Source organism: Littorina saxatilis, linkage group LG8, assembly GCF_037325665.1.
Source record: "Littorina saxatilis isolate snail1 linkage group LG8, US_GU_Lsax_2.0, whole genome shotgun sequence".
NCBI classification, from domain to species: Eukaryota; Metazoa; Mollusca; class Gastropoda; order Littorinimorpha; family Littorinidae; genus Littorina; species Littorina saxatilis.
Window position 1 is genome coordinate 11,722,078 of NC_090252.1, and position 21,882 is coordinate 11,743,959.

At 37.9% G+C, this 21,882-nt stretch overlaps 1 protein-coding gene across 1 annotated transcript in view; it reads left to right on the forward strand.

The window, feature by feature from the left end:
- LOC138972783 (uncharacterized) overlaps nucleotides 1-20,609 on the forward strand; it is a gene marked incomplete in the record, with an annotated part of 152,037 nt that extends 131,428 nt beyond the window's left edge. The window contains 4 exon segments of the mRNA XM_070345453.1: nucleotides 3,630-3,680; nucleotides 6,022-6,117; nucleotides 6,852-7,031; nucleotides 13,149-20,609. Of these exon segments, the coding sequence (XP_070201554.1) occupies nucleotides 3,630-3,680; nucleotides 6,022-6,117; nucleotides 6,852-7,031; nucleotides 13,149-13,312 (491 nt within the window).
- Nucleotides 20,610-21,882: the final 1,273 nt, after the last annotated feature.

Consider the following 21,882-nt stretch of genomic DNA (forward strand, 5'->3'; position numbering starts at 1 on the left):
ATCAGGAACCGACAGGGAATAAGATGAAAGTGTTTTTAAATTGATTTCGGAAATTTAATTTTGATAATAATTTTTATATTTTTAATTTTCAGAGCTTGTTTTTAATCCAAATATAACATATTTATATGTTTTGGGAATCAGACAATGATGGAGAATAAGATAAACGTAAATTTGGATCGTTTTATAAAAAGTTTTTTATTTTTTTTTCAGATTTTTAATGACCAAAGTCATTAATTATTTTTTAAGCCACCAAGCTGAAATGCAATACCGAAGTCCGGGCTTCGTCGAAGATTACTTGACCAAAATTTCAACCAATTTGGTTTAAAAATGAGAGCGTGACAGTGCCGCCTCAACTTTCACGAAAAGCCGGATATGACGTCATTAAAGACATTTATCAAAACAATGAAAAAAAATATCTGGGGATATCATACCCAGAAACTCCCATGTAAAATTTCATGAAGATCGGTCCAGTAGTTTAGTCTGAATCGCTCTACACACACACAGACACACACAGACACACACACACACACCACGACCCTCGTCTCGATTCCCCCCTCTACGTTAAAACATTTAGTCAAAACTTGACTAAATGTAAAAACGGGCCTGGTTTGAGCAGTGACACAGGGAAAATCTGTACATCAAACCTCTGCAGCCCGTACAAGTATAGAGAAATTCTCTCCAGAGTCTTCGGAGTTGTCAGCGTTTGGAAACTTGATAGTCTGCTTCCGACGGTGGGAAAGTTCTTGACCTGCAGCATGGCAGGTCAAAATAACACACTGGGACTGAAGCGGCGGTGGAGCTTAATTGATACCGACATGGTTACTGCACAAACGGCCAGCTAAGCCACACCTCCTTCTGGCGCGTGCTGTGACTGCGCCTAGACTGTGTGGAACAAGTGTGACTAAATCTGTAGCCCTTCCACTCTCTCTTCTCTCTCTCTCTCTCTCTGTTTCTCTCTCTATATCTCGCTCGCTCTCTCTCTCTCTCTCTCTCTCTCTCTCTCTCTTCTCTCTCTCTCTCTCTCTCTCTCTCACACACACACACACAAGCACACACACACACACACACACACACACACAGTTGATTAGCACAAAGTCGCTGTGTGACTGTCAGGTGGCATAACGAGGAGAGGTAGGAGAATGTGTGGAAGAATGTATGATGACTGAAAACAGATGTAGTTAGTTAAATTTCCCAGGCCCTGTGTCTGTGTAGATGTTTGTCCCCACTCAGTGTCACCTGTCCTAAACATCAATGGCTGGGGAAGGGTGTGTGATATGAACGTTTGTTTGAATTAGAGGAATGTGTCTGTGAAAGATTGTGAAACAGAAGTGTGTATAGCTGATGAGGGGGGGGGGGGGGGGAGAGTTTAGTGATAGGGGTGGGTGTCGGTTAGTGTGTATATGGCATTTTTGTGTACGTGTTTAAATGTTATCCTTGGATTTAGGAAGGTGTTTTCATGTATTCAATAACTTGATTTGTGTAATTTGGAGACAGTTTTCACATATGAAAAAAAAGTCCACTGAACATAATGATTAGAAGGCAGCTTTTCCATCCTTTTCCCCTACTGTGCTCATGGGTGTTGTTGTTTTTCCAATAGTTAATTTTTAACATGTCAACTTTTAAAAAGATATGTTACATTTTTAAGCAGTTCCCAGACATCAATTCTTTGCATTGATAAGCTTGGCTAAGTTGAAAACAGAAGTGTTGGTTTGTTTTTCAATATTCCTTCCCAATAGCTATATGTTAGTTTGTATTTCAATACATGTATTTCTTCCCAATAGCTAATGTCGTCTAGACTACATTCTTACCAGTTGAAACTGTAGATAGCAAGCAAAACTCAAAAATGTTACATAATATTGGATGTGTAAAAAAAGTCATCATTTCCGCCTGTGAATATTGTGTGCATAGAATGTTTAAATGGTTTGTTTCTTCAGCACGTCTTTGAAGTTTGTTTATTTTATTCTATTGCCCTCCGCCATCACCACCACCATCACCCACACTCCTCAAGTCTGTTCTTTCTCTGCATTTGCATTTCTCAATGTCTGGAGGATCTCCCAAGAAAACTTTGAGAATGAATTGAGTCCTGCATTTGAAAATTCTCAGGTTATGGCACCTGGCAGATGCTTGGATCACAGGACATTGCTGGACATTTTCCCGCCCAATTTTTTCTTTATTTATTTTATCTTATTGAACTTCAATTGTCTCAGTCATTTTGTAAAAGTTATACATCCTGACATAATTCCGCAATTGTCTAACCATGTGGTTTCAGAACTCCCCTGTTTCCAAAGGTTTATTTTAGTTGCAGGTCATTTGCATGCTTGTTGAAGTAGCAAGAACCATACAGAAGTGTTAACATTGTTCTGTTTAACACTGTTGAAAAATCAATGTCCTGAATACACACACTGAAACTGAGAATGTAACGGATTGGACTAGAACATGACAGGCACAGTTGGACTAGAACATGACAGGCACAGTTGGACTAGAACATGACAGGCACAGTTGGACTAGAACATGACAGGCACAGTTGGACTAGAACATGACAGGCACAGTTGGACTAGAACATGACAGGCACAGTTGGACTAGAACATGACAGGCACAGTTGGACTAGAACATGACAGGCACAGTTGGACTAGAACATGACAGGCACAGTTGGACTAGAACATGACAGGCACAGTTGGACTAGAACATGACAGGCACAGTTGGACTAGAACATGACAGGCACAGTTGGACTAGAACATGACAGGCACAGTTGGACTAGAACATGACAGGCACAGTTGGACTAGAACATGACAGGCACAGTTGGACTAGAACATGACAGGCACAGTTGGACTAGAACATGACAGGCACAGTTGGACTAGAACATGACAGGCACAGTCTCCGTGTGCATGTCTGTCTTGGGGGATATAGGCTGTTCATGCAGAGGTCAAAATCTTAACAGGCTCAGTGTTCCAGACTCATGTAGTTAATTCATTTCACTCCACTGTCAGCAGTGTCCACCCTCCTCATTTCATCTGATGCAGTGTACTTAGTCTTTGGTTCACTACACAGGCGCTTGATACTAGTTTTTGATCAAATTAATAACCCAAAAGAGGTAAGAATTGGAACATTGGATGAGTAAGTTTCTCGTAACTGTACTGTATCAAGCGCCTCTGGTTTTGTGGCTTTTTCCAGTAATTCTTTTTTCTTCTGTACATCGTTGTTTTTAGTTTTGAATACTTTGGGCTTTGGGCTGTACATGTTCAAAATGGAGAGTACATTATGGCTTGTGAAGTAAGTGCAAAGTTGAACAATGCTTGGTCGAGAATTTGACTCACTAAACAAAGGGGGGAAGGAAAGGCCAATTTATAAGCTTGAAAGCTACGCTTCACAGACTTCAAGCAACAATTTTATTTTTTTTTCGCCTAATAATTTATTTCAAAATTGGATTAAACTTATACTTAGGTTAATATTAATGGGGTATTTTGAGGCGGAATTTAGTAGAAAGCTTCAAATTGATGAAAACCTAGGGGTTTGAGGAGGGAGGGAAAATCAAACTTGTAATGGTCTCCATACTGAACATGTACACCCAAAAGCTCCTTTTTGACTTTGGTGAGTTTTGTGGCAACATATTTGTTATCTTTTGCTTTCAGTGCCCATCAACAAGGCACCCGTTGCTTCTGGGGTTATGGGCAATGTCCAAGGTAAGACAGAATCCATTGGCAACCCAACTTTGATGGGAATGAGATTAACTAGGGGAATAACATAGGCTTGGCAGTGTAACACTGTGGTAAACCTCTTTGATGAGTGTGGACCACCTAGCATGAAATCTGCTTCAGTTGCTTGCTTTCCTTTGGTGAAAAATTAACCTGCCAAATCATACCTTTAATGCTTACCATCACTTTATTAATTATGTTTGTAATCAATAAAAAATAAATCCTGAAGTATGTCTATTATAAGCTGTGGTAAGTACTATACTAAAACCTCACTAATTCAATACTGATCAATGAGTGGTTAAATTATTGTGGTCCGATATCAAATTATCAGGCTAAAAATGTGAACAATAGCATTTTAAATCACACCTTTGCTGATATTGCTACTTCATGATATTGTAATTAATGACATATTTTAGCAGGGATATGAGCATAAACATTTTCAGATTTATACCTTTGATAGTTATCTGAATAATTGTATTGTTATGAGAGATACCAATTTTATTGTGCTAATATTTATGTAATTTGGAACAAACCTTGATAAAAGATCATTAAATTTCTTTCTTAAACTCGGTCATAAATCTTTGATACTAGCAATTTTGAGAGACACATAAATATTACTTGTGACAATTTTATGTAGATGCTGGGTTTTTAGTAAACAAAAATTCAACATATTAGATATACAAATTCAAGATATTTTGCTGCAGTATTCAGACAGAAAATAATTGTGCTAAATTACCACTACATTGACACAAATGTTGTGCTTTTGTAAAGTAAAAGAAACTTGCAGCACAAAGTAACATTGTGAACATTCATTTTGAGGCAGTTACCTTCATAGCTATATTACAAGTTGATATCAACATTAAGAATGATTAGCTGTCACTGTTTCAGTACTGTTCAAAATTCAGCTTGCTTTCATGCTGTCCAAATTAACTGTGAAAACTCATCCCTATTTCATTAAACTTGATTGAATTTGAAAACGGGTGACCTTAAGTTTCATGTTGCGAACAAGCTTTTTATGTTGACACAAGCTCTGTATCTCCTATACACAGTTTATTTCTTGTGCATATCACCCCTGGCACTGCTTTTGTGACTAGAAAAAACAATGCCCTTGCTTTTCATATAGATAATTTGCACTTCACCTTTTAGTTTTGTGGCAAAGTCTTGTGTATGTATTCAGACTGCAGTTTACTTTTCTGAAATTAGAAATTACTTCTGTGATGTATGTGGAAAGTGCTGTTTTCTGTGTTGCGCTTAAGCGTGTGACAGTTTTAGTGATAACTTGAGGTTTAAGCACAGGTATGTTGATATACTGCTCTTAAGCAGGCAGTTTTTTGCTGGATAAGTATCACAGAGTTTGGTGTAAAGAGTCTCTTTGTGCAGGCTGAAATCTGAGCAAGTAAAAGCTATACTCTAGCTGGATTACAATAAATTGACGATATCATTCTCTCAGAAGTAAATGCGTTTGATTTGGCCATGAATCAATTTCCTACAGAATTATTGAGGTAGCTAGCAGTGTGCCAGTATTTGCTTCCATTTGTCCATTGCATGCAGAATTCCTACTCATTACCATCGATTCCATGATCATGTACCCCGTGCTGTTGATGATATTATTTGCTTGAGTGCAAATGTTTTATTTATGTTTTGTTTGAGCCAGCAGCTTTTGTTTCAAGTGCCTGTGCTATGATTCAAGTAAAACACTTGTTAATTTTGCTTATAGCTGTCATTTCCCTTTGATTGTGCTTAACTTGCCTGATTACGTAATATTGAATATGATCGTGCAATAAATAAGAGCCAGCTTTGTCTTAATTAATTACCAAATAATACTGTATATATATATATATTTTTTTTTTTTTTTTTTTTTTAATGGGATATGAACATTTGCGGGGTTTTTTTCTTCATAATTCCATGCAGTGTTGTTGCTGTTAGAGGTATTGCCCAGTTTTGTTTCATGCATGATGCCACAGGCGTGTTAATTTTGGGTTCTACAGAATAGATAGCAAAACTTCTGTGCTATTTTGTTCTTTAGTTTTCTCTGCACTTCATAATAGTTATTAAAAACAAAAGCCTGAAAAGTAAATAAAAGCAACAAATGTGTCTTTCGTCTATCTTTAGCAGAAAAAAATATACCCCTGATATTTGTTTTTGTACCATATTAGTGAGGGTAACATAGACAGGGTCTCTAATTTGTCTGTCTCTGTATGTGTTTCAAGGTGTGTGTGTGTGTGTGTTACTTGACTTAAATGACTCGGTGTCGTGTGCTATATCAAACACATAAGCACCGTTTTGCACAAGGGAATGTTAAAGAGTGTCGTTTTGTGTGCTGTTTCAGAGTTCCAGTTACCAATCTCAGTGATTATTATAGGACTGGTTCTACTTCTCTTCTTTGCCATCCTCTGTGCAATTCTGGTCATTCTACAGTGTAGAGGTGAGTTTGATTGTTGGAAGAACTGGGTTCACTCTCTCTTCACACACGTACACACACACACACACACACACACACACACACACACACACACACACACACATGCATGCACGCACACAAACACATACACATACTTTCATCTTTGTCATTGCCTTTGACATTTATTATGTTAGTCCCTCTCTCTCTCTCTTTCTCTCACTCTCTCTCTCTCTCTCTCTTTCTCTCACTCTCTCTCTCTCTCTCTCTCTCTCTCTCTCTCTCTCTCTCTCTCTCTCTCTCTCTCTCTCTCTCTCTCTCTCTCTCTCTCTCTCTCTCTCTCTCTCTCTCTCTCTCTCTCTCTGATAGTGATACTCTTTATTTTATCAAGCTTTTCTCCCCGAAAGCTTGCAGCATTACTGGCATACACTCATCTACCTTCCAAAAGCATTGCATTCACTTCTTCTCTGGATGTCGGAGAAGAGTTTTACTTTCCTTATAAAGTGTACCTTAAGTTTTGTCATTTAAAAAAATATATATATATATTGAAGGCTATTAGGGTAGGGAGGACTCAGGAATGTTTTATTGCAGGCCATAGCCCATAATTAGGGTGATAAAACCATGACTGATAGAAATGCTTAGAAAAAAATGTTAGGTTAGGGATGAAAAATAGAGTAGGTTGGAAAATCAGAAACATTCAAATTTGTTTTGCCCTAATATTTTCCTTTTTTTATCCTTTATTGGTTTTTCTGTAACTCCAGGCAGGAGAAGGCGGCGATCGCGAGCAGCCAACAGGGAGTCCCTCCTCTCCACCAAGAGCGAACCCGTGGATCAGGGTGGGTACAGGACTACCCGCAGTATGGCCGGCTATCCACCAGGCCACATGCCTCCAGAAACACCCGCCAGTAACTTTGCCATGCGCTACCAGAAATCCATCCCAGGTGAGTCGGACAGAAAATGTTGTAACAATTATGACAGCTTCTCTCCGAGTGCTGAAAACACACAGCTTACAACAATAATAACAGCTTCTCTCCGAGTGCTAAAAACACACAGCTTAAAGCTAAGCGTACACTCCTTTTTGACGCCTCTTTTCTTTTCAGTCTTAGTGAGCTGCTGCTAATGTTTTGTTGGTTTGCAGGGTGTGTGTGTGAGCATTTGCCGTCATTATTATGCTTTTAGCGCTTTCTTATCCTCGTCCTGATTGCGGACATATTAGTGTAGTTTATAAAAATGCAGAAGGGTCCTTATTCATTGCAGACTAAGCAGTTTTTACTGCTGCTAACCAGAAAATAGTGGGAGAAATTTGATTATGGGAAAAAAAACTTATGATTCCTTTTTAGGTGTGTGTGTGTTAGTGTGTAATGTAGTCATGAAACACACACACACACATATCTTTCCTTTGAACTGTCAAGTTTTTTTTATATATTATTTTACTTACAATGACAAATATATACTGGTTGAATATTTCTAGGGCATCTTTATGCTTGCATATGTTTCACGGAGAGCCATGCTTGATTCAATCATAACTTGGTTACTTCCCTTTATCCGTAAACCCATATGAATACATCTACAGCTTTGACATTAAATTGATCATGTCCTCTGGTGCAATTTAGCCTTGAGAGTTCTATAATTGTGTAGATCTGCTGCCCTCACCCCCAGTAACATCTTTCACAGCCCTAACTGCTTTGCTTTTTTTCTGTTGCCCAATTTTAACTTGTTTGGTCATACAAATATATTACCTGCCAAATGGCACACTTTGTTTGCAAACATTAGGTCTTTGACAGTTAGTGCAGGTTTTTGTTTAAACTGTTACAGCAAAAGTAGGGAACGTAGTTTATCCCTTTTTCCTCAATTTTAGCAATGTGTAATTAAGTCATTTGGTTGTCCATGTTTTGACTATCTTGTTTTCCCTTGGTCTGTTATGTTGATCAGATTGTTTTCAACAAATTGAAGTTGTTTTGGGCTGAAAATCAGCCACTCTTGCAGTCTTGGTAATATGGTATATTCATGGAGAAATCTGTGTTAATTATTTTCAGCGTACATCTTTATCCTTTATGCTCATTATTTCTTCAGTCGTTACAATTTGTTGCCATTTTGTTCACAAACCAGATGCATCAGGACTGTTGTACTTCCCTTCCCTCCCTCCCTCACAAAAAGCTAAAGGTCCACCCATGCCATTTATGATCATCTCTTTTTTCAGTTGTAATCTGTGCCACTGTCTTGGGCGGCAAAATGGCTGCCATTATTACTGCGGTGGAAACCACTTTCAAGACCTCTTACTTAAGACTTACCCCGTTTTAATATTTTCAGTTCATAACCTTTGTAAATTACCTCCCTTTTTTAGACTCCATCCTTTTTAAGACCTTATTTTCTTAGATGTTTCGAGGTCTCATAAGGGAACATTTACTGTACTACTATTTAAACCTCCTTATTGTACACTGTCATCGCCCGCCCCCCCCAACCACTGTCAGCCATCCTTTTTAAGACCTTGCTTTTCCAAATTGTTTGTTCATAACCTGCATTTTAAGACTCACTCCTTTTTAAGGCCTAACTTTTTTCTCAGATTTGTCCCATTGTACTTCCCAATTCCTTCCGCTGCCCTGAAAGTGCCATCCTACTCTCTTTTTTCCAAGGTGTATATTGTGTCTGGAGAAGAAAAATGGCTGCAATTGTGGCGATTTAGTCATACTCCAGCGAAAGCTTCTTTTTTTTTTTTTAGACCCTACCTTTTATTAGACTCCTTTTTCATGAAGACCTCATGTTCTCACACATTCTCTTCATAGTGTTGGTACATTTAACTCTGTTTTTAAGACTCCCTCTATTTTAAGACCGACGTTTTCCACATTGTTGGAGGTCTTAAAAGGGGGTTCCACTGTACCACTACTTCTACTTTTACCACCACCCCCATAAGTGTCCCCGTGTGTTCTGTATATTCAGCAGAAAAGAGGCCGGTGACACAAGGCTGGTACTCTGCCTGATGTCTTCGATTGTGACAAAATCATGCCGTCTCATTGTGAAGGAAATAGAAGCCAAAAGGTGTGTTGAGAATTTCGGTGGGAGAGAGAAGCAAAAAAGCTGCAAAAACAGCAAGGACGTCTGACAGTTCTGGCCTAAAAAAATGTATTGTCAACTTGAAATGAACATCAAAGAAGACAAATTTGAAAAAAGACTGCAGAAAATGGAATTTGGTATTTTTATCAGCTTTATAAAAACAGAGAGGCTCAAAGGTTTTGCTTGAAACTGTTTTGAAAACTTCATAAGTTCAGCAGGGCTTTGTCACACATCCGAGAGAAAATCTGCAGCAAAACAGGGAGAAAGATTTGAAAGAAGCCAATGCTTCCTAGTTTTCAGAAATACTGTCATTAAGTTTGGGTGAGAAACCTGACTCAGTGAAAGTGTTTCGCGCAATTAAAAAAGTACACAATTGGGAACCAGGAATCAGAAAAAAATGTGCAGAAAACTCATTCTTTAGCACGAAAAAAAATTGCAAAAAGCAAGGATGTGTCATCCGCGAATAGAAAAAAATTGACCTTTCTGCGAATTTCATGTGGCAAATGTTCAAAGGGATCGAAATAATAGACCTCCTTGCTTTTTTGCACATTTGTTTTTTTGATGTTTAGGCCATTTCGTAGACATCAGGTAGTGAGTTTGTCCAGTCTCTATTTTAGAAGTATTTCATAATGGTGTCTGTTTTGTTCAACAACCTAAACATGTGTGTGTTTCAGTGCAGATAATGTCCAAGCCGATATGAATGGCTAGTCAAGTCCCTGACGTGTTAATTAATTGCAGGATTACTTTTTTTTTAAACTTTATTCCACATCTTCTTGCTTGTGTGTGTGCCATACTTTAAGCTTGTAAAGAAAGGACAATGCGATCCAAAATATTTATCTGCCATTTTTGTTTAACCCTACAGTATGTAAATTAAGAGTGCTTTCAATGTCATGTCACATTTGTACTTTTAGGCACTTGTTAAAGATATGATACTGGTAAAAAAATAATTTTGGTTTTGAAACTCGCTGCCGCAAAATGGGGAAAAAACTATTATTGAGGATGCATTCTTTTGTAAAACAGAATAAAATTTCCTGTTTTTTAAGTGCTACAAAGCTTGCATTCTGGAGATATATTTGTGGTTCAGATAGTGATGTAAGAAAATGCCAAACCTTTTAAAACAGCATTGCTCGGGTATCATACCTTGAACAACTGCTGAAGACCGCATTTTTATGTGTGCATAGCAGAAAAACTACATCCTTTACGCAAGAGATTTTATCTGATGTTTGTTTGTTTTTAGCAGGAAAAAGAAATCAACTTTTACCATAGTCTTTAGTACTGACCTGAAAGTTCTTATCAGGCAAATACATGTACAAGTTTCTGTTACAATGTTAAGTTAGTGTCTACTAAGCACAAAGGTACATCTCTGCTAGCTCAACAAAATGCAGTCTCAAAAACCAAATTCAATGTGAAATATTTGGTTTGGTAAGTTAAAGACTGGACGACATGGAAGGTACAATCTTCCTTGTCAGAGCAACCATGTTCACCACCTTATATCTGTTCAGGCTTTTATGTGGGATTCAAAAAACAAGAAAGGTAGGTTATTGGAACGTTTGTTATTGACAAAACAATACGTTACGTTCACAAATATATCGACCCAACGGTCTTTTAAGTGAACAGACAAACAAATAGTCACAAAAAACTTAGCTTGATGGAATCATTCGCTTGGTTTCCTGGTGAGCAGGCGAAAACTGATTCCATCAAGCTAAGTTTTTTGTGACTATTTGTTTGTCTGTTCACTTAAAAGACCGTTGGGTTGATATATTTGTGAACGTAACATATTGTTTTGTCAATAACAAACGTTCCAACAACCTACCTTTCTTGGTTTTTTATTCTGAATTTTGGAACGTTGGCAGTCTCTTTGTTTTTGGATTTGTATGTGGGAATACAAGCTAGCATCCTTCAACTTAAACACATGGAAAAGAAATCAACAGCTTGTCTGCTTCCTGTGCAGTGGGTCAATTTTATGTTGACTTAATGTCGTCAATGACACTTTAACAGTATTGGCGTTAACCGGTAATTGAAGCAAGAAAATACCAGATTAAAATTGACTGCCGGTATGACCTACCGGTTGATTTTGAAAACTACCAGGTGTTTTTTTTCGCTGGTAGAACAATAAAACCAGTACTCTGAGTTGGACTCTAACTGGTTCCAATGACCAGCCTTCCGGTTTTTTTCTGGACTGTTTGCATCATAACAGTTTGCATACCGGTTTGAAAAAATACTAGCGCCATCACTGTTTAATGAATAATTATGCTAAATTGATTCAACATAAATATTCCATTCTAAAGAGGTAGCCACAACATTGATACTTTATTTTGTCTTCTTTTTATTTGTCCAAGTGGAGTCATGCTTTTATTAATAATAATAATAATAATAATTTGTTTGTTTGTTCGTTCATGGGCTGAAACTCCCACGGCTTTTACGTGTATGACCGTTTTTACCCCGCCATTTAGGCAGCCATACGCCGCTTTCGGAGGAAACATGCTGGGTATTTTTGTGTTTCTATAACCCACCGAACTCTGACATGGATTACAGGATCTTTTTCGTGCGCACTTGGTCTTGTGCTTGCGTGTACACACGGGGGAGTTCGGACACCGAGGAGAGTCTGCACACAAAGTTGACTCTGAGAAATAAATCTCTCGCCGAACGTGGGGACGAACTCACGCTGACAGCGGCCAACTGGATACAAATCCAGCGCGCTACCGACTGAGCTACATCCCCGCCCAATAATAATAATAATAATAATGAGAGCTTATATAGCGCTTTCTTTCTTTCTTTATTTGGTGTTTAACGTCGTTTTCAACCACGAATGTTATATCGCGACGGGGGAAGGGGGAAGATGGGATAGAGCCACTTGTCAATTGTTTCTTGTTCACAAAAGCACTAATCAAAAATTTGCTCCAGGGGCTTGCAACGTAGTACAATATATTACCTTACTGGGAGAATGCAAGTTTCCAGTACAAAGGACTTAACATTTCTTACATACTGCTTGACTAAAATCTTTACAAAAATTGACTATATTCTATACAAGAAACACTTAACAAGGGTAAAAGGAGAAACAGAATCCGTTAGTCGCCTCTTACGACATGCTGGGGAGCATCGGGTAAATTCTTCCCCCTAACCCACGGGGGGAAACTACAGTGAACTGTGCTCTCCGTGCTTTACATATTAACTATGAATAAAAACCATACTATCTAAACATCAAATTATTCCATGACAGAGCCTGGACATATTTGTTTTGGTGAACATGAGTGTGTTCCCAGAAAGGTTGCTACTTTTAGTGTGTCTGAAAAGACACTGTTTGTTGCTTGGACTTGCAGCTTTAATTGTCAGATGCAGAGTGTTTTAATGGTCGCTGCTGCTGAAGCCTGAAAAATGAGACTGGAATTTAGCAGAGCTAGCCGCTGTATGCCCTAAAGGAATCATGAAGTTGTTGATTATTTTTGCTGTAGCAATTGCTTTTTTTATTTCTTACTTCATATTTCGGCTATATATTTTGGCTACTTACTGCATTTCCCTGACCTCAGTCCCTGTTTTTTATTCGCATCCTCCTCCCTTCAGCTTTTATGCAAAGACTTGCATAAAATAAAACTAGATGTGTGTCAATAACTGTTTGTTTAGTTTGTGTTGATGTTAACTTAGAACGCACACACTCTTATATTTCCAAGAAGCTCTTGAGCAGTGTTTGAGTGTTGTATTTGAAAGAATAAAAAAATAAGAATTAAAAAAAATAAAAGCAGTTTAGTTAATGGGAGGTTTCGTTAAAGACAAGATGAACCATGAAGCGACATAAAATGAAGGCGAAAGGTTGGCTTTGTCTAAAACAGAACGTTCCATTTAACTGACCTTTTTTTGTTTTTTAATTATGGATTTTTGAACGTTGACAGTTTGTTTGAGAGTTGACAGAAAAAGACTGAAGCTGTACTTTCTTCTGCACTTTTATACACACAAAAAGCTGTTGAAATTTGGTCTCAAGAACCGCATGTGTTTGTTTTGCTGTGTTGCAGACACAGGCTACGTCTCGGGTTCCAGCGTGTACTACTCGGAGCCCTACGGAACCCTTGACGACGAAATCAAAGAGCGACTCCGCCCCAACCCCCGCATGTGTCACATCCCCTACGACCTGAAAGGCAACGTCCTTGAGACCCACCCCCAGGAGCATTCTGCGTGACGCGGCGCTGTGACGTCAGGGAACGATTATGTCATCATGGACTAGAAACAATTCTGTCATGGCATCATGAGTTAGATCAGTACTTCGTTCGTTGTGGTTGTTGAATTTAACTGTATTTTTAAAATGAGAGGACCTCTTTAAATGGTACGACACCTTTTTTTTTCCACAAAGGAGTTTGAGGTTCCCTCCTCTAGCTATATACCAAGAATGGCATTGTCTTTTTGAAATTATTTTTGTGGTCGGTGATGTTTACTCCTCCATCCCAGTTAGACAATTCTGTAGAAATTGTCTGATAATTCTTGGATTGTTTCTTGAATGAATTTGATGTTTTCAGTTTCCATTTTTGGATGTATTTTTCTAATAAAACCTTTAAATGGAAAAAAACGAAGAAAAAAAAGAAACTTTTTTTTTGTTTTTTCAGGAATTGACAGAAATTGAGTGTCATATAAGTGAAAAATTTGATGTGTTAGTGCAACCCACCATTGAGAAGTATTTCATCTGATTCATAATGTCAATCAAAATTAATGCGATCAAATTAAAGTATTGAAGACTTAAATTTTCACCTGTACAAAAATACTATTTGATGCCAGGCTCTTTGAAAAAGAAAAGTATATCAGTCAAAAGTAAGAAAAGCTGACTGAAAAAAGTTGAGCTTATTTTACCAAAGCCTTCAATCTTTTTGACTTAAAACTTTAATTAGTGGCAGAAAAAAAAAAGTAAGAGCAGCCTTCAGATGAAAAGGCAGCAAAAGTTGACGTCTGCAATCATGAAATGACGATCGTTAGTGGAAATATTTTAACTGGTCCACACTTGAATCAAGAACGAAGTCAAGCAGATGTCAGTGATTTTGCTGTCCGGTAAGATCAAGAAAACTTTCTGATCTGGCAAGTAGCAACAGCAGCCAGTTACAAAACAAAAGGCATTACGTTTTGAAATTAAAGTCTGATAGCATTGTCTATCGCTCAAGCTGCGGCTCAAAAAAGTTGACGGTTGTTTCTTACTGTTCCATAAATTGTCCCCTGATGTTACAGAGATCGCAGAAATGCTTCTTTTTGACGACAAAAAGAAGACCAACCAGGTCAGACCTAGTTGGGTTTGACGCACCGTTTTGTTGATTTTTGTACGTTATGTCTTTTGCACGTTATTAGTGAAATCCTCTTGTCTTTGTTCAGTGTTCATGCTCTGCTCGAGCGTCTTAATTGTTATGAGTTTGACCAGGTTTGATGTTTCATGCACTGAGACCTGCGGTGAGCCAAGACTGCTGTCTGCGTTGTAAGGAGTACACTTACAGTCTTCTTCCTGCACAGACCAGAAAACTTAATTGTGCTGAACGGTGTTAGATCATAGCTAGATGTTACAGACAGGATAGTGATCAAACATTAAGGAGTATTGTCAAAAAAACTTCAAAAGAAACTAAAAAAAAAACATTAAAAAGCTGAAAATGATTAGGAACCCGTCTACCTTTATGCTGACAGCTTATTCACAAATAAATGTGCAACTTGCAGTAAATTTAGAGTTAAACTTTGTTTAATCAGTTTGTATTGCTTCACTTCTTGATTTATCAGTTACACAGAGTAACCAGTTTCTTTAGCAACTTGATTTTATGGTGTTTTAAAAAAAAATCATTTTCAACACGAAATCGGTGCATAAAATGGTCAGCGTGATAATGAGTTCAGTGGTGTGTAAGGCATTAGATATCAGTGGACGATAAAACGCTTGATGTGAGTGCTCTCGCTCATCGCAGGTCTCAGCTCTTCTTTGGCTTAGTTTGTTGTTCAATCACTTGTTACCGAGAAAACCAAACTGACTGAGGTACGTTGCCTGCGTTTTTCTGTCTGGGGTATGCCACACCGTGTCTGGTTGATGATGAATATGCATAACGTGTACAGGTCATGTGACGCTTATTGTCCACACGAAAGCTCAGAGCTTTCACGCGAGAGGAAATGGAGGGGTCGAAGGGAGACTAGTGCCTGGAAAAATTTTCATTGTTCTGTCTAAATGTTCATGTTCATCCCCATCTGTATTGGAAGGCTGAATGTGACAGTGTGCATTTTTCTGCTGTTATGTGTGCTGACACAGAAAAGTGACTATTACATAGTGGAATGTAAACTGGACATGTTAGAAATCATTGCTTATTGAGAGAAAAACAAGATAATTCACAGTGACGATTCTTGCCAAAACTGAACAATTTAGATTTTTTTTTCCCCCCACTTATTTTGACCATGCCGTTTAGAAGAATTTTCAAATCCTCAACACAAGTACACGTACTGAACTGGAACATTTTCAGCTAAAGGCTGTATTTGACTGTTTTCCCCCCAGATTTTTACATTCAAGAAATATGAAAGGGAACAATTTAGTGTGCTACGTTTCAGCTTTTTTCCACACACTTTAGCCACGAGAATTCTTGTATACGAACAACCCACATGTCCAGTTCATGTACAGGTTTACACATTTGCACGGCATTATGTAACATGTACATACAATTGTTTGACCTCGCCTTCTTGAAATTGTCTGCATTTCATGCATTTTCATGGTCACAAATTATGCTGCAAAATAGAAGAGGATTTGATTTTTAAAGTGTTACATTAGCTTGTGTGAAGTTTACAGTTTTTGATCTGTTGATTTACAAAATCATTGACTTATTGATAGTATAACAGATTGCTATTTCAATGTTTTTCAGCACAAGTTATTCTGTTTGACATTAAAAAAAATACATCTAGTGGCGCACAAGAACAGAGAGAAAAAATTTCAATAATAAAGGGGATGTCTGGGAGAATTTTGAACATAAGAATTAGATATCTGGGAGAATTTTGAACATATAAACTGGGTACCTGGGAGAATTTTAAACATAAAAATTCGATAGCTGGGAGAATTTTGAACATGTGAAACAAGGCAGGTTGTCAGTTAATGTTCCGTTAGTTAATGCGTAAAATGCAGACAATTTCTGGGACATAATTAATATGATATTGGTTCTAGTTTTGGACCAGTGCGATAATGTAATCATGCATGATAATTAGCTTCACTAATGATGATAATTTGCATGAGTAGATGCGAGTGGTTGCATGATGGCTTCAACTTGAAAACAAATGTGTATGGGTTTTAGTTTGTATTTTCAACATCCATCAGGATAATGTGTATGACTGAAACTAAAGTTTGCAAGGCAGTGTTGAAATATGCTTAATATGTAACCGTGTGCGTGTGAAAAGGAGGCTACATTATGATAATATCTGGTCTGCATGCGAAAATGAGGCTACTTCATGATAACCACCAGTGTTTCACATTGCATGGCCATAAGTGTTTGTACAGTGTAATACCTTGTATAGTGAAACCTAATTTGGTTCTTCGTTCTAACCTGACATCTGTACAAATAATGAAACTACCCATCAATGTTGATCTTTTAGTTCATGTTCCACCTTGTGTCAGTGTTTTGTAAAAATACTGAGACTTGACACCCTTGTGGTTAATGCATATAACCTAAATTTGTGACTTTTCATACATTTTTTGTACTATTTGAAAAAAGTTGTCGGTTGAAAGCTAAAGTGCGCTCATCTGCATGCTGGCATTGTAACGACAAGCAATAGGTTTTGTTGGTTTTCCCTCCTCTGGGTCTCTACCTCTATGCTACTTTGAATGAAGTATTTGATCTCTCTCTCTCTCTCTCTCTCTCTCTCTCTCTCTCTCTCTCTCTCTCTCTCTCTCTCTCTCTCTCTCTCTCTCTCTCTCTCTCTCTCTCTCTCTCTCTCTCTCTCTCTCTCTCCCCTCGCTCACACATACATTTACATGCACGTTTCATTTTGGTTTGCTATCTGTGTGGTACTATTTATGCTCCCCAGCATGTCGTAAGAGGCGACTAACGGATTCTGTTTCTCCTTTTACCCTTGTTAAGTGTTTCTTGTATAGAATATAGTCAATTTTTGTAAAGATTTTAGTCAAGCAGTATGTAAGAAATGTTAAGTCCTTTGTACTGGAAACTTGCATTCTCCCAGTAAGGTAATATATTGTACTACGTTGCAAGCCCCTGGAGCAAATTTTTGATTAGTGCTTTTGTGAACAAGAAACAATTGACAAGTGGCTCTATCCCATCTCCCCCCTTTCCTCGTCGCGATATAACCTTCGTGGTTGAAAACGACGTTAAACACCAAATAAAGAAAGTGGTACTATTTTATTCTCACTAATATGTTTGTGATGAAGTGAAATGTGATTATAATCATCTGGTTTAACACGAAAACTTATTTTTCCTTTGTGTCACTTTGCTGTTGATATTGAATTTGATAGCCAGAATTATGTCTAATAATATAAGATGAAAAATGACAGTTTGAACTATTTATGTAAAACACTCTCTCTCTCTCTCTCTCTCTCTCTCTCTCTCTCTCTCTCTCTCTCTCTCTCTCTCTCTCTCTCTCTCTCTCTCTCTCTCTCTCTCTCTCTCTCTCTCTCTCTCTCTCTCTCTCTCTCTCTCTCTCTCTCTCACCCACCCAACCCTTGTACAAAAGTCCTGCATAACTATGACGATCAATTATAAGTCACAAGCATCTGATTTTCATTTTTTTAACTTCTGAATCCTCAGTTGTTAATTGTTACGTTGTGCAGTTTTGCTGTTGTCTGCTGCATGAAGATGATGTATTGTTGATTTTCTTTTTAATTTATCAGAGTTGTTTTTCATAGATTAATTTTATTGTTTTCATCTGTGGTCTTAGATTATGATTGATAGTTTTTACTGCTACCACTGGATTGTACTTCTTGTGTGTGTGCAGAGTTGGTTGACTAAGTTGTCTCCCCTCTGCTGTTGCAATTGTAGAATAAATACAAGAGTGAGATTTTTTATTTCTGACGTTCATTCAAAGTCTGTGTATATTTTATGGGCAACTGCTGTCCTAATTCATTACATTTTCATATGTTTACTGTGTTTTATGTTTGTTTTCAAGATTGTCTACCACTGCAGAGACCGCCCTGATATGGCCCTTCGTGGTCGGCTGGGCGTTAAGCAAACAAACAAACCACTGCAGAGAAGTAATTTTTTTTAGGATAAAACAGAGTGACAGTTAAAATATGGTGCTTTTGATGTCCATGTTAACATCAAAATCAAAATGGTGTGTAGGTCTCTTCACTATAGCCTTTCTTTGGTTTCCATTTAGACAGTCTGTTTTGTAATTCTCCTTCATTCTTTTCTCTTTCTATTGATATTTGAGAATATTTGCCTGGTACACTGATTGAGAAATGTTTTAAAGTACAGAAATATTTTTACTTCTGTGCGATAGATCTTTTGTATGATTCTCGCATATTTTATCCTGGCTTTATGCCCATCTCCTGTTGGTTCGTTTCTCAAACAAAGGCAATTTCCTGTTATGTTTGAGCGGAAGAAATACATCTCATCACACATTCTTCTCTTGAACAGGGTAAATCTTTTGTTCCATGTGTTTTTTTGATGAGTAACATCCTTTTACATACTTCTATAACTATTTTTGACACATTATTCAACTGTTAATCTGTGAATTTTTGTTGTTTGGTTTGGTTTGTTTCTCATGGTTTAGTGTTTTTCCAAGTATAAATCTTTGTTTATTTTCTTTTTTTTTTGTTGCTCTGTAATTCTCTCATTACTTTTTATCACTTGCAAATTTTGCTGTACTGTCAAAAAGGGATAACTTAATAGAATAGGTGACTGCTGTTCTTGTAATTGATTAATATCAGAATAACAATAACATGATTCCTTACAATCATACAGAATACAACATGTTCTCAAAAGATCAGTATCTAAAGTATATTCTCGAGCTCGACGTCTGTCTCAGTTGTGTGTGTGTATTCTTGTGTTTTGTGCCATTGATATTTTATGTCTCGTATTAGTATTGGTGTGTTTTTTCCAGTCATCATGTATCTTTCAAGCAGAGGTGATCATTCTCAATACAGTCAAACAAGAAACCGTCAAAAATATACTTTTGCATTTCTTTTGTGTGTTACTTTTACACTGGTATGGTAAAAAACCAAAAAACAATTATGATTAAAAGGTCACAGTTAAAAGAAACTATAAGCCATTATTATAGTAGTTGTAAGAAATGTTAAGTCCTTTGTACTGGAAACTTGCATTCTCCCAGTAAGGTGATATATTGTACTACGTTGCAAGCCCCTGGAGCAATTTTTTGATTAGTGCTTTTGTGAACAAGAAACAATTAACAAGTGGCTCTATCCCATCTCCCCCCCCCCCCCCCCCCCCCCTTTCCCCGTCGCGATATAACCTTTGTGGTTGAAAACGACGTTAAACACCAAATAAAGAAAGAAAGATTTGTTTTAACCAGTGTGAAGGAGAAACAGGTCTCTATTTTCCCCTTTTTAATGAAGTTTGCATTTTTCAATTATACTCCATATCTGTACATGTACTGTGAAAACGCATTCTATCAAAGCATAATTTAAAAAAGTACCAAGGGTCAACCAACTGATTTTCACTGGGTGACCATAGATTTTGTTATCTAGTTGATAACCCATTTTTCTCAGCATTTGGAGTTTACATGAAAATCAAATCAAATCAAATCAAGTATATTTTGTGTTGGTGACATTTTTGAGCCCAGCAACGCTTAGCGTACTATTTGATCATCATTTATTTACTCCGAGCTTGCTTGACAATGCTTAGACCTAGTAGGCAAGTGTGCAATTGTATTGGTTGATGAAATACTCGGATTTAATTAGTGCTTCAACCCGTTGATGTTTCGTTTATTTGGATTTTTACAATCTGATGTGGGTGCAATGTCTTTTACGTTCAACTTTCATTCTGTTGATTCACTGCGCATGTTTCAATGATGTAACTCTCTCTCTGTCTGTCCCTGTTACACTCATTCTCATTCTCTCTCTCTCTCTCTCTCTCTCTCTCTCTCTCTCTCTCTCTCTCTCTCTCTCTCTCTCTCTCTCTCTCTCTCTCTCTCTCTCTCTCTCTCTCGTTACAATACGGTGAGCTGTGCACAGAAAAGTTGCAGATGTTGCTCACATTGAGTGTGCGAAATGGTATTTGCAGAAGTGATTGAGTGTGTGTGGCGCAAGCGACCAAAGCATTTTAATTTCAATTTCACTGTCTGACCAATTGCTTTCCCCCATATCTCTCACAGCTTGACACTAGTTCGCATTACCTTTTGAAAGAAACATTTATTTCCATGTTTCGGATTTTGGATGTTCAGCATCTGCAACTGGTTTGTGTACTGTGTCATCGCGTATGACGCGCTTATTGTGTGAGGTAGTCATTGTCATGTCAGAAATGTGTTTTCTTCCTGTATATATAATACATGAACAAAATTAATAAATTTGTTTTTTTCTATATGCCTGTTTATGGCTTGAACTTCTCATTCTCTCTCTCTCTCTCTCTCTCTCTCTCTCTCTCTCTCTCTCTCTCTGTCTCTCTCTCTCTCTCTCTCTCTTTGTGTGTGTGTGTGTGTGTGAGCCACAGAGATAAAGAGTGCATGTGTGTATGTGTTTGCACAAACTTCTCCATGAGAAAAAGAAGCCGGAACTACACCTGACAAAAAATTCAACTTAAATGTTTGCAAGTTCATTTTGATATCAAGATAAAAAGAAAAACCCAGGTAGATTCAAACACAGATTGCTCGCGATTAGTAATGTCTCTTATATTGAGATTTCACAATACCATTTCTGTTGATGATATATATATGACTCTGTATGAGCACCTTAATTTTCTAAAATAAAAAAACACAAAAATGCCACAAGTTGCAACTTTGTTTTGTCTCATCACTAATGCAGAAGTCAACCTTATGATGTAACTTTGTAAGACTCATACGACTTGCTTCCACTACAAGAAAGTGTATCACAAATATCTCTCTCTCTCTCTCTCTCTCTCTCTCTCTCTCTCTCTCTCTCTCTCTCTCTCTCTCACACACACACACACACAAACACACGTGCGCGCACACACAGTGACACATACACAAACACACACTTACAGAATGACTATAACACATACACACACACCCTTCTTCTTCTTAGTGATAGGTAGCCAACATCAGCATGGTGATGAATCTGCTACGCTTGGATGATGGTGGTTCCGGTCTATTGCTTGGTCAGGGGTGAATTAAGTTCAGGGGGGGGGGGGGGGGGGGGGGATGATGGGTCAGTGGAGATCGAGTTGCCAGCCTGGCCTGAAAGGATGCCAGGGATGGCGCTGTGGCAGTTTCGAATACCAGACGTTTCGCACCTTTGACGGTTCGCACTTCGGACGATTCGCACTTAATCTACAATTTGGACATGACGTTTCGCACTTTTTTTGTCTTTTCGCACATTTTACTTATGACGTTTCGCACTTTTCAGAATGACGTTTCGTACTTTTTTCCAAGATGTGCGAAACGTCATTGCCAAGAGGTGCGAAACGTCATTGTCATTTATATTTAAAAGTGGGAACTTCGGAAGCAAAGTTGCCGATATGTGTGTGTTTCTTAGTTTGTAGAGAATAATATAGGTCCCTGGTAGAAAGAGAGAGAGAGAGAGAGAGAGAGAGAGAGAGAGAAAGAGCGGAGAGAGAGAGAGAGAGAGAGAGAGAGTGTGTGTGTGTGTGCCGGTATGTGTGCGCACGTGTTAATCTG